This window comes from Opisthocomus hoazin, chromosome 21 (assembly GCF_030867145.1).
Source record: "Opisthocomus hoazin isolate bOpiHoa1 chromosome 21, bOpiHoa1.hap1, whole genome shotgun sequence".
Taxonomy (NCBI): Eukaryota; Metazoa; Chordata; class Aves; order Opisthocomiformes; family Opisthocomidae; genus Opisthocomus; species Opisthocomus hoazin.
The window spans coordinates 15,527,436-15,540,061 of record NC_134434.1 but is presented as its reverse complement, the minus strand read 5'-3'; the positions used below and the strand labels follow the sequence as shown (position 1 = coordinate 15,540,061).

The 12,626-nt window shown below is 59.9% G+C and overlaps 1 protein-coding gene across 4 annotated transcripts in view; it reads right to left on the bottom strand.

Moving 5' to 3' along the window:
* The window catches only part of SEPTIN9 (septin 9), a 151,913-nt gene that overhangs the window by 71,955 nt on the left and 67,332 nt on the right, over positions 1-12,626 (bottom strand). Inside the window, exon 1 of one of the 4 annotated variants that reach the window (XM_075440812.1) lies at positions 9,211-9,336. The exons of the other annotated variants lie outside the window; for them this stretch is intronic. Coding sequence (XP_075296927.1) covers positions 9,211-9,265 — 55 coding nt within the window. The 5' untranslated portion in view covers positions 9,266-9,336. Of the gene's footprint in view, positions 1-9,210; positions 9,337-12,626 lie in introns of those variants that run through there. 4 annotated transcript variants of the gene reach the window in all.

The following is a 12,626-nucleotide window of genomic DNA, read 5'->3' as shown; positions in this document are numbered from 1 at the left end:
GGGTTACGTTTGCTTGCTTGCTTAAGGATGGAAAGCTTTCCTTGGGTTTTTCGACATGTAAGAGCCTTCTGGGACTAGGGCAGCCGGGCGCCCCGTTATTCCACACGATACAATGGCACCGTTTGAGAGCCCTGACTTCCTCCAAACTGCTACCAGATGGTCACCTCCTGTTCCCGGGGAGGAAAGAGGGGGAGGCTGCAGGTCTCATCTTTCAAGGAGCCCCTGGAAACCCAGCCCAGCAATAACCGCTCACGGCCCTTAAAGCTTCCCAGACCCCTGTCACCAGGCAGCAGGATGCTCACGGCGGTTTTCTGGCCCAACGCGAGCGCAAGGAGCGCGTTCACCCACGTCACCGCGGGGCCACCCGGCTTTGGCTCACCCGAGCCCCCGGTCCGGGGTGCTGCCGAATAGCTCCCGCCACCCCTAACAGAGGTGGATGCGTTTTAGTGAACCAAAGGCTCAGTTACAGGGACAAGCAGGACGTTCTTCATTACCTCCAGGGTGTACATACACTGTATCTTAAACCAAAAGGTCCCGCAGCAGCAGGGGAAGGGAGCTGCACCCCTGCTGCAGGGCCAGAGCAGGACACTTCTGTCCCGTCCTCAGCAACAAGGCGCTCCCAACTGCACCGAACCCCTCACCGGGGCCAAAAACACGGGGCTGAGACGGGAAATCTGCTGGCTGTGCAGGTGGGACTTTGCGAGTACCCTAACAGCATCGAAGCAGCCCAAGAAACTCAGAAACCCTCTTACATCCGTGGAAATGAAGGCAGGAACCTTTCAAAGCACCTTTCCCAGCGCTACCGGTCATCCAGCGTCAGAGAGAAGTCAGGATCCCGCCCCAGTGCTCGTGCCAGGAGGTTTCACACCTTTCTTTGACCAATAAACCAACTTTGTTGCAATACACAAACACACATATGTAAATATATATATAACGACACTCTGCTGTTGTAGCATGACTCTTGTGCTACCTTGGGTCAGGTTACAAATGGTTTATGCACAAATAAATCCTTTTTCTGAAGTTACAAATGGTTTATGCACAAATAAATCCTTTTTCTGAATTTACAAATAGCCTTCAAAAGACGCTGCAACAGACTGCATGGTCTGACACCAGCCACGCGTAGAAGATACCGCTGGAACACGCTGTCACCGCGCGGCGCCTTCCCGAACCGCGCAAACGGTCCCAAGAGCTGAGTTACGGAGGAAACCTGGGGATAAAGGCAGGGTCAGGGCTCTGACCTTACCCAGAGCTCTCCCAGCCACAGTTCACTCACATCAGTAAGCTACAAAACAGCCCGAGCCCTCTGCAGCAAACCCCTCATTTACCAGAAATCAACACGCAAAAGCAAAGTCGGGACTAAGAATAGAAGAAATAAAATCCACACTCAGATTAACTCAAAATCCCAGCTTTCCAGTCCCCATGATGCAGCTGTAGAAAGGTTTTATCTTTGATTCTCCATTACACTTCGGTTTATATAACCATTAACCCTCAGCAAAATGCTTCCAGATCAGACCGGTATATCTTGCATCCCTTCTATTCATTTCATACTGGTACAAAAAAATGACATAAAATCCAGGGTATCCAGCCCGGCAGATTGCATTACTGGCTCTGCACAGGCTCTCTGCAGCTCTTGCCTCCGGTCTGTGCTCCAGCTTCCTTCCATAAGGGGAGGAGGAAAGAGAGAAATAAATCTTCTCTGCCCCTCCCAGGGGACTGACGATTTGGTTTGGTTCACTAATATTTCTAAAACGCCTTAAAATTATTTCCCAGAAGGCAGGAGCACGCCGCAGCCGGTGCTGCAGACCGCAGGGTGCCCGCGCTGGCAGCTCCGCGGTGGTGGTGCGGCCGCCCGCAGCCAGACGCCATCGCCGTGCGTCACGAGCCCCGCGCCCACGCAGGGGACGGCCAGGGTGACTCAGGTGGGCCACCAGCCTCCGCCGGCCGGGTGATTAAATCACCAAGTGATTAAGTCTCTGCTTGGGAAGACACTCTGATGGGCGGTGTTGCAACAAGCTGGTTAAAAAGCTACAGAAAGAGGCAAATCAGTAGCAGTGGCTGCAGGAGGGAGCAGATGCTGTGGCGACTCTGTTGGAGGGGACATCCAGCCCCGCAACGCAAGCAGTTGTCCAAAGGTCCTGCAGGCTGGCAGAGAGCAGAGCACGCTCCTTTCTCCTCCCTGGTAAACTAAACATGCTTTAAAAAAAAGAAAAATCCATCCTTTTCACATTTCCCAAGATTTCACTTCCAATGACGAGAGGAAAGAGAGCCTGAAGCCCCAACCCCAGCCCTCAGCACGCTCCTGCCCTCCCAGACCAGCCCAGCAGCCCAGTGCCAGCGTGACGCCATGCGCCGATGCCCTCACCGCTAACCCTGCCGAAAGCCCCAGGGCTGGGCCAGGCTGGAGGGCACCCAGCTCACCAGGAGCAAGGGGCCACACGATTCTGTGATGCTTACTCAAACTGCCACCTCTGCTGCTGGGAGGACGGCGGCACAGACCAGTGTCCCCTGCCCTGCGACCATGCCTGGTGGTGGTGGCACCTACACCCAGGTCAGCGCCTGTCCCCAGAGCCATCTGAGGAGCAGCAGCACCCCACGGGGACACCCTCACCCTAGGACAGATGCAGGGGGACAGCCGCCCTGACGTCCATCATGTCTCACCTTTCAGCACGCAAACCAGCCAAGAGCCAGCTTGGACAGACCCCGCACCCAGGTCACCGCTCCGAAGGTGTCCCCAGGAGCCCCAGGTGCTGGGCTCCATCCAGCAACCCAGCAAAGGCAACCAGGGTAACAGCCCGAGTCACAGCCCTCAGGACATGAGAGCTCTCGTTAATCTGGGGGCAGCTTTGTAGAATAAGTTGAGGGCAACGATAACCCACAGGTATGAAACGAGAGGTGGCCAGGACACAACCCCAGCCCCGTGCCGGAGGGCGTGACAGCCCACCCCTGTCCCACAAATTGGTCCCCTGATGGACCCTGACCCCCACCAAACAGGCACACCCCCTCCAGGAACCAGACTCAGACCCATCAACTCATTTCACTGGCTTCAAATAAGCTTAACCAGGATTTAGGGTCGCTTGGCGTGTTGCCTCCACATCCAAACTCTGAAGACCAAGAAGGTGCCAGAGGTCACTGCAGCAAGAGGAGGGAGGGAGGCTGGGAGATGGAAAGAGCCTGCGTAATGGCACTGCAGAAAGACATTGCCTTAAATATCAAATATCAGAGCTAGAAGCAGGAATATCTGGAGCGATTACGGGCTCTGAAGTCTCCATTATTGACTTTGGATTTATGACAAGTCCCGGTCCAGGCTTTGTGGCTGCTATCTGGGTCCTGGCTCCTGGGAAAACAGCCTGAGCAGCTCCCTGCAAGGAAGGGCTGCAAACCAGAAGACAAACCAGCACCCAGACAGTGCGGCCGCAGGACACCCAGAGGGTCCAGGACTCTCACTTAGCAGCAGGTTTGCTGGCACGTACTGGCCAAGAGATGTAGACATGGTCACTCAAGTGTATTGGGCACGGCCCAACGTGTTCTAGAGGTGCTTCCTACTCATTCCACTGCCATAAACCACTAACAGGCAACGTCAAAGAGTAAAGCGGGAGAACTGTTATATTTTAGGTGAGTTTCTTACTACAGGGGAAGATGCTACCAAGATCCCAGAGGCCAGCGAGTACCTAGGAGAACCGGTATGGTGTACAGGCTCCAAAACCTTGACTCACCTCCAGGCACCAGCAGTACGCAGCTGCCGTGAAGACTCTTTCTTCCTTCCTTTCTTTCCCTTCCCACCCAGCCACTTCCGAAAGGTTTCTTTACGATTAGCGCAACACTGTGCTCACCTTGCCCGAGATGGATCTCAAACGGACAGCAAGAGCCCACCCGCACCAGCCAGCGCTGGAAACCCTCCACGCCGACGCAGAGCCAAGGACGCTCCGCTCCATGCTGCGGTGGTTGCCCGTCCCCAGGGACACGCAGCCCAGCCTTCCTTGCACAAGATGACTATAAACCATGACCTTTGGACGATGCTACGTCCTAACCGGGGCCACAGGCTATCCCCAGAGCCCAGCTCACGTCGATGGAGTGATCCACGGCCCGTTCTTCCCCTTCCCACTCCTCACAACCTTTTTATTCGCAAGGAACTAAATATACACAAGGAAAAAACCAACCCACAACGGCAGGTCTGCGCTGCCGTAACCAGGCAGATGCGATTTTTCCACTCTGCACATGAAAGGCCAGATCTTCAGGGGAAGATACAACTTCTGCTAGGGAAGACACAACTCCTGCCCTCCCACAGGCACCTTTCCCCGGCTCCTGCCTCTCCCACCACAGGCTGATTTGGCAGAAAACTCCCATCCGCTCCATCCTTTTGTCTCCGCTTCAGAAACGTAGATAGGAAGACTGGGAAAAGAGAAAAAGCTCCCTGCAGCGCCTGTAAAGCTCATCTTTGAGGACATCAGCAGGACGAGGGAGGTTCTCCTTCCCCTCTACACTGCCCTGGTGAGGCCTCATCTGGAGTACTGTGTCCAGTTCTGGGCTCCCCAGTTCAAGAAAGATGAAGAGCTACTGGAGAGAGTCCAGCGGAGGGCTACAAGGATGGTGAGGGGACTGGAGCATCTCCCCTACGAGAAGAGGTTGAGGGAGCTGGGCTTGTTCAGCCTGAAGAAGAGAAGGCTGCGAGGGGACCTAATAAATGCTTATAAATATCTGCAGGGTGGGTGTCAGGAGGATGGGGCCAAGCTCTTTTCAGTGGTGCCCAGTGACAGGACAAGGGGCAATGGGCACAAACTGAGGCACAGGAAGTTCCGTCTGAACCCGAGGAAGAACTTCTTCCCTCTGAGGGTGACGGAGCCCTGGAACAGGCTGCCCAGGGAGGCTGTGGAGTCTCCTTCTCTGGAGATATTCCAGACCCGCCTGGACAAGGTCCTGTGCAGCCTGCTCTGGGTAACCCTGCTTCGGCAGGAGGGTTGGACTAGATGACCCACAGAGGTCCCTTCCAACCCCTACTATTCTGTGATTCTGTGATCAGAGACGACTTGCTGTCCTGGAGTAGCACGTGCCATCGATCAGCTGGGAGAGTGGCACTGGCTCTGCCCACGCTGGGCTGGTGATGAAGACCACAAGAACGGTCTTGCTGCAGTAGAATTTTTTAGGGACAGCCCAGGAAATTCAACAACTGACGTTCAGGAGCTTTGATTCACTCTTGGGGTTGAGATGATTTGAGGTATAATCTGAAAGATCTTTTTTACATTTCCTTCTCCAGGCATTGAACCTCTGCGCACGTGGGCCCAGTACAGACCCAGACTCCGAGCCCACCGCCATGCGTGGAAGCCCGGGCGAGCCCTCACGCTTCCAACCCACGGCAGGGCTTGCAGGAGAGACCCCGAACGCAAGCGGGATGCTCACACAGACACGAAGCACGTCCCCTCTCCGGGGCTCTTCACCGTACCGAACTGAAGCCACACCACCCACACGACGCTGTGACCGTCCCTGCGGCGCGTTCCTGCTAATATTAGGCGCAGGGTGAGCCCCGGCAGCCGCAGCACGCGGGCAGCAGCTGCTCCCCAGCGCAGCAGGCACCAGGCACGCCAGCCCCAGCAGCCCGGGGGACGCGCCGCGGCCACGCGTCCCACAGACGTCCCGGGCCAGTCGCTCCAGTCAATTTTAAGGATGAGCCCGTGAGATTCACGCACGCAGAGAAGCCTATTTCTAATACAGCCCCCTCCTGAAAACAACCTGGGTGATGCGGGGTTTTTTTGTCTTTAATGGCCCTTAAAACCACCACACAACTTAGCACAACTCAGTACCTCATCGAGACAAAGTCTTTGGCTGAAACACTAGAAATACCATGTGTCGGGCAGTGCAAGAAGTATGTGTCTGCAGGGAAAGCGTCCAACAGTGGGGAAGGAAAAAAAAATAAAAATAAAACAACCAGAGAAGCCTTCCTATCAGCACTGCCATGTCCCGGCAGGGCTGGAGGCTCCCTGTCCTCAGTGCCCAGCTCCACGCCACACTCAGCCCATAGCTCTGCCATGGCTCACCCGCTGGGCTACAGGGAACGGGGAAATCTGGGATTACCCACCACCAGCGAAGGCTGTCTGTCTCCCGGTGTCTGCCAGAGCGATGCTGTGGGCCTGCGTCCCCTCCACGCTCCAGCTCCGGGCATCGCCTCGAACCCCACGGGTCCCTCCACGCACCCCCAGCCCCGCTCGGCTTTCCCCGTCTCTCGCAGCCGCCATGGCAGTCTGCGTTTCAGCGTTACGAGGAAACGGATCTGGTGTTGACTGACAGCGCTGGCACAGAGCACTCGGCATCGCCGCTGCCAACTCACCAGCAGCGACTGCCAGCAAAACCCCGCCTCGGTCAGCCCCGGGACTCTGCTCGGCAGCAGCCGAGGGGCCGGAGCAGGTCTCTCCTCTCCTGCTACCAGGCAGTAGCTCGTGGGTGCACAGCGCTTCAGATCCTTCGCAGCAAGGCTGGCACCGCGCTGCAGCGTTCTCCTTGGGCATCCTCACAACGAACCACAGTCGTGAGCGGGAGCATCCGCCCCTCTCCGCAGCCGAACATCGCAGACACCGACGCTCTCCTGTCCCCCAGCCCGAACAGGATCAGGGTGCCCTGGGGTTCACACAACGCTAACGCACTGCCCAAGCACCCCACCACCCAGGCTGATTTCCCGCGACAGGCTCCCTCCCCTGCCGCTCAGGGGTCCGTGCCCAAGACTCCGGGGAACCGAGGGACCCACAGCCCCCTCCGAGGCAGAGGTGAGCTTGGGAAGCGCTGCCGCAACCGCAGCTGAACCAGCCACGCTTCCAAAGACCTGCCAGAATCTATAAACCCAGAGGCAGAACGATTATGCTCTGTAAATCCTGGTAAACCACAGACCTAATAACTTTCTCCCCCGTTAGACACGAGGAAGCTCTTGCCAGTCAAAGCAGGGGGATTAGTGCCCTCCCCGCAGGACTGCTGGCTCGGTGCAAGGTGGACACTGCTGCCTGGAAGCCACCATCCCCATCGCATCACCGGACGTAAGAACGCTCTCTGCTGTGCCGTGTTTCACTCCCACGTGTTGCTTTGATTTGGAAACTAAACCAGAATCGAGTACCTCGTACTCCTGCGCCCTCCCGAAGGGCCCTGGCACCCTGCTCGGGCTCACGGAGGCCGGCAGCCCCCATGCCAGCAGCCCGCAGCCGAGCCTGCCGCTCCCTGCCTTCTGCAACCCCGCGGGTACCGGCAACCTGTCGGCCCCGCGCCGGGGAGGGATGCTACGAGGAGCGCAGGCAGGGCGATTCGGGAGGGCAGGCAGCGTGTGACTGGCAAGCACAGAGAGGGCTCTGGCCGCCGGGTGATCTGGTGTTTGTGCTCCCTGGTATTTTTGGCTGATCTTTCCTGCTTGGCCATGCGCTGCCTGGAGCCGAGATACCCACCCAGCAGACGCGAACGCTGCATCTCCTGCCCTACAGGCTAGAAATTAATTGCCTTGTTCTTGGGAAGCTGCTATGCAACCCAGAAAACTAATTAAATTGTGAAAGAGTAGCCCGGATCCCTGCTCGAGGGCAAGGACAGACCTTTTGGCTGCAGACACACAGAGCCTTCCCCAGCCTCTCCCTCTGCCCACGCAGGAACTATAACGCGCTCCACGGACTGAAAAAAAGTCGCACTGCGGAGCGGCTCGGTGCCACCAAGGAGCACACACAGCCCCAACCAGCAGCCCCGGGGCTCACAGCAGAGCCTTTATCATATCCAAGTAGGGAATTACTCATTCTTCAGAGATTTAAATGCAGTTGGGGCAGGCGAGAGGGAAGGCTGTAATTACATCAGCACTCAGCAGCCCTGCGGTGGGGAAGCTGGCAGGACAGTTACAAAGGCGCCGTTGAACCCCAAGTGCCAAACTGATGGTGCATTTGGGTCGCTCTCTGTGTCCCAACGCTTGTCAGTCCCAACCCTCCCGCGGGATGTGACTTCCCTTAGCCTCCTGCTACGTCCTCCACCCCCAGCTTCGCTTGAAGAAAGCCACGGGGCTGGAAAAAGAGGACACGGACGTGGCTAAACCTTACGGCGAGGGCTGCAGAGACCCCAGCTCTGCCACCCGTCTCCTGCCTGACCGGGAAGAGGAACCCTCGTGCTCTCCGCTTGCTCGGCTGCCCAGCAGGAAAAGCTCCACCGTGCTCCTTCCCGACAGCCAGGCCGGACTCACCGGGAGGCCGGGAAGCCAGCACAGCCCATGGCTACGCGCGCAGCCTCCGGATACGCTTCCACCGCGGCCCCCAGACCTCCACTACTTCTCCGTTTGGGTTTGTTTTTTTTTTTTTTCTTTCTAGAAACCGCTGCGCGAAGCTCAGTTTTTTGGGTCACTGCCAGGACGTGAGAGCGCACAGGGCCGGAGCTGCTCTTCCAGAACTCCGCTCGGGAAGAGGAGCTCCCCTGAGCCCATCTCTCAACGCCTGCTTCAGACCCCCCCCCGCCCCCGCCTGTCTTTAACTCCCATACCCATCTGGCAGCAGCGCGCTTCTCCGCCAGCTTCTGGGCGAGAGCCGCAGGGCCCCGGGGAGCCGGCATCGCCGTCCGCACGCCATGCGGGGAGAGGCTCCATCGCAGAGCGAGGCGACGCTGCCGGGCGGCCGGAGCTCTGCCGCGGGACGACGGCGAAGCTCTCCCGGGCCGGCAGCCCTTGCTGCGGGCGTGTTTGAGTCCGGGGGTCGTCACCCCCCTCCCGCTACCCCAGGGCTGCGTTCGCATCCAAAAAGCGGGAGGCAGCAGAAAGGCCGGGGCCTGGGGTTTCACGGGTTTTCAGTCGTGCCAGGCGCGCGTTTTCAGCTAAAAACCGACACAAACCAACGCGGGAGCGGCAGGAAAGGAAAAACATCCCGCAAGGTCCTGCCTCGGCAGATAACCCCGGCGCGACGCTGCCCCCAACAAAAGGCATCGCGGCACGGCCCCGGCCCCCGGCCCCTTCCAGCCCTCCCCGCCCAGCCGCGGGGCCGGCAGCGGCCGGGTCCCCCCCGGGGCGGCGGCAGCGGGACCCCGGCGCTGGGAGGGGTGGGGTGTGGGGGTGTCAGCCCGGCTCGGCCGCGGCCCCGCACCGCGGCGCGGTGCCTGCGAGGGGCGCGGGCGGCTCCGCGCCGCCCAGCCCGCCCCGACGGGAAGTCCTCCCGCTCCTTCCCCCGGTTTAGCCCCCAGAGTCCCCCCGCCCCGGGGTTAACCCCCTCCGCCGCCCCCCACCTTCGAAGTCGGAGATGATGCCCTCCAGGTGGGCGTTCACGGCCGGGTCGGCCATGGCGGGTGCGCGCAGCCGCCGCCGCCTGCGGCCGAATGCACGGCGGAGGGCGAGCGGCTGCGGCCGCCCCCCGCCCCGGCGGGCAGCCTGCCATGCCGCCGGCCCGGCCCCGCCCCGCCCCGCGCGCCGGCCCCGCCCCGCGCCGCGCGCCCGGCCCCGCCCCCTCACCCCCGGCCCCGCCCCACGGCCCGGCCCCGCCCCCTCACCGCCCGGCCCCGCCCCACGGCCCGGCCTGCTGGGCGCGAAGCCGGCGCGCGGAGGTGGCAGCCGCGGCGACAGCCCAGGGCCGCCCCACGCCAGCGGTGCTCGGAGCACCGGCCCCCGCCCGCTGCTCGGGCTGCCGCCGGCTGGGAGGGAGCCGCTCGGCCACCCGCTGTGTTCACCCTTCCTCAGAACCAGGGCAGAGCGGGAGCTCGCAGCGCTCACCCGTCAGCACCGGACCAAAGCCCCGTCACCCCCGAACCCAAGCCCCGTCACCCACCACCCCTGAATTGAAGCCCCGTCACCACCAAACCGATGCCCCATCACCTCCAAACCCAAGCCCCGTCACCACCAAACCAAAGCCCTGTCACCCATCACCCCCAAACCCAAGCCCCGTCACCCGTCACACCCAAACCGAAGCCCCATCACCCATCACCTCCGAACCCAACCCCCGTCACCCCCAAACCAAAGCCCCGTCACTCCCGAACCCAAGCCCCATCACCCAACACCCCTGAACCCAAGCCCCGTCACCACTGAACCCAAGCCCCGTCACCCATCACCCCTGAATCGAAGCCCCGTCACCACCAGACCAAAGCCCCATCACCTCCAAACCCAAGCCCCGTCACCACCAAAGCAAAGCCGTCACCCATCACCCCCAAACCCAAGCCTCGTGACCCATCACCCCTGAATTGAAGCCCCGTCACCCATCACCCCTGAACCCAAGCCCCATCACCCATCATCCCCAAATCGAAGCCCCGTCACCCATCACCTCCAAGCCCAAGCCCTGTCACCCCTGAACCCAAGCCCCGTCACCCATCACCCCCGAACCCAAGCCCCATCTGCGGCCAGCTCCGGAGAGCCGCCACGAAGGAGCACGGACACCGGCCCCTTCCACCACGGCTTCCCCCCACCCTCCCGCCCTCGCCGTTTGCGCATCGCCCCGCTCGTTGCCTGACGCTTCTCCCTCCCGTGCTGATTCAGCTCCTGCCCTCCCCACCCTGTTTCAGGAGCATCGCTGAAAAGTGATGATGCCCGCTGAGACGGGTCCAGCTCCATCAGCAGGAAAGGACAAACTCATGGGCTGGGGTTCTCGTTCGCTCTGGATGAACCACACAGAACAGTTCCGCAAACCGGTAGCGCTGTTACCGTCTGTTGCTGCAGAGAGCGCGTGCTTCGTCACCTAGGCCACACTGCTAATTCCACACTTCCAAAGCCTACAAACACCGCAGGAGAGCAGCTCTGCGGAGAGGGACCTGGGTGTCCTGGTGGACGACAGGTTAACCATGAGCCAGCAGCGTGCCCTGGCTGCCAAGAAGGCCAATGGGATCCTGGGGTGCATCAAGAAGAGTGTGGCCAGCAGGACGAGGGAGGTTCTCCTCCCCCTCTACACTGCCCTGGTGAGGCCTCATCTGGAGTCCTGTGTCCAGTTCTGGGCTCCCCAGTTCAAGAAAGATGAAGAGCTACTGGAGAGAGTCCAGCGGAGGGCTACAAGGATGAGGAGGGGACTGGAGCATCTCTCCTACGAGGAGAGGTTGAGGGAACTGGGCTTGTTCAGCCTGGAGAAGAGAAGGCTGCGAGGGGACCTTATAAATGCCTACAAATATCTGCAGGGTGGGTGTCAGGAGGATGGGGCCAGACTCTTTCCAGTGGTGCCCAGCGACAGGACAAGGGGCAATGGGCACAAACTGAGGCACAGGAAGTTCCGTCTGAACCCGAGGAAGAACTTCTTCCCTCTGAGGGTGACGGAGCACTGGAACAGGCTACCCAGGGAGGTTGTGGAGTCTCCTTCTCTGGAGATATTCCAGCCCCACCTGGCCGCGGTGCTGTGCAGCCTGCTCTGGGTGACCCTGCTTCGGCAGGGGGGTTGGGCTGGGTGACCCACAGAGGGCCCTGCCAACCCCTACTATTCTGTGATTCTGTGATTCTGTGACTCCCCAGGAGTGTACGTGAACCAGAGAACGAAACCAACGGCACCAATCTCCCAGACTCCACAAGTCCCCGGTTTTGCACCCTGTTAACAGCTTGAGGTTTTACTCCAAGGAGAGGCATCACTTCCAAACATCAGAACTGCTTAAACAGCCTCGAGAACGCGCCTTTAAACGAGAAATACGGTGTTGTAAGGTAGATACAGCAGGTTTCCTCCCCGTTCCCTGACAGCAGCGCTGAGCACTCTCATTTCTTGCCCTCCAAGCGATGCCAGAAACCACGCGCCACAGCAGCGCAGAGAGGAGCGGGCTCGGCACCTCCGCGCAGTCGCAGCGGGGAGGTGTAACCGCCATACGCGGTCCGTAAAGCCACCGGCGCATGTCCCCCGGCAGCCCCACTGCCCCAGCGCCGTCTCCCGGTCCCGAAGCCGTCGAGGGGAACAGGAACGAGCGTGGCCGTGGGGCTCGCGTGGGCTGGGCTCAGCGCCCGGCGTCGGGTCCCGGCCGTCCCCACGCGCTGCAGGGACCGGTGGCAACGGCCGCCCCGCGCAGCAGCACATGCTGCCCGACCCGCGCCCGTGGCACCAATTTGCAAAAGAAAGTGGCTTTATTACCCTCAGGCGCTCAAACGCCGGGCACGTCCATTCCAAGCAGGTAAAAACGTAGCTGTCAATATTTTACCTCAGGCACCGAGCGAGAAAACAGCCACTGTCGAGGACTGCGGTGCTGGAGGAGCGGAACCTGGCTGAGCCTTCTACGGAGGCCGTGGAGCTCCGTAACTCCCCGGTGCACTCCCACCGCAAGGCTGCAGAATGGGTTTGAAGGGGGAAAAATCAACTAAGGAAGAGAAACTAAAAATCCATATCGCAAAAAAGATTAAAACAAAGCGATGGGGCCAATCTGAGGAAGGACCGAGGACATTTTCTGATGTTCAGACTGTCCCCGGCCAAGCTCCATAAGATTCAGCGTGAGACCCGCTGCTTGGAGTTTGGTGGCACTCTCTGGACTAGGTCACACGGGGACCGGTGTGGCACTGTCATGGGGACTCTGTTTTTGAGGTCAGCCAGAGGCAAGAAGCAGCAAACCCCTAGAAGAACCCTGTTTGATGGACTGTGTGCAGTGTCACGATGACGTCTGCCGGTGTCAGGAAGCTGGTGAAGAACCTCAGAGCTCCTCAGCAGAAGAGTTTGAGGCAGTTTGGTTCCGTTCCAGCTCACTGGCTCACTCCGCACTTC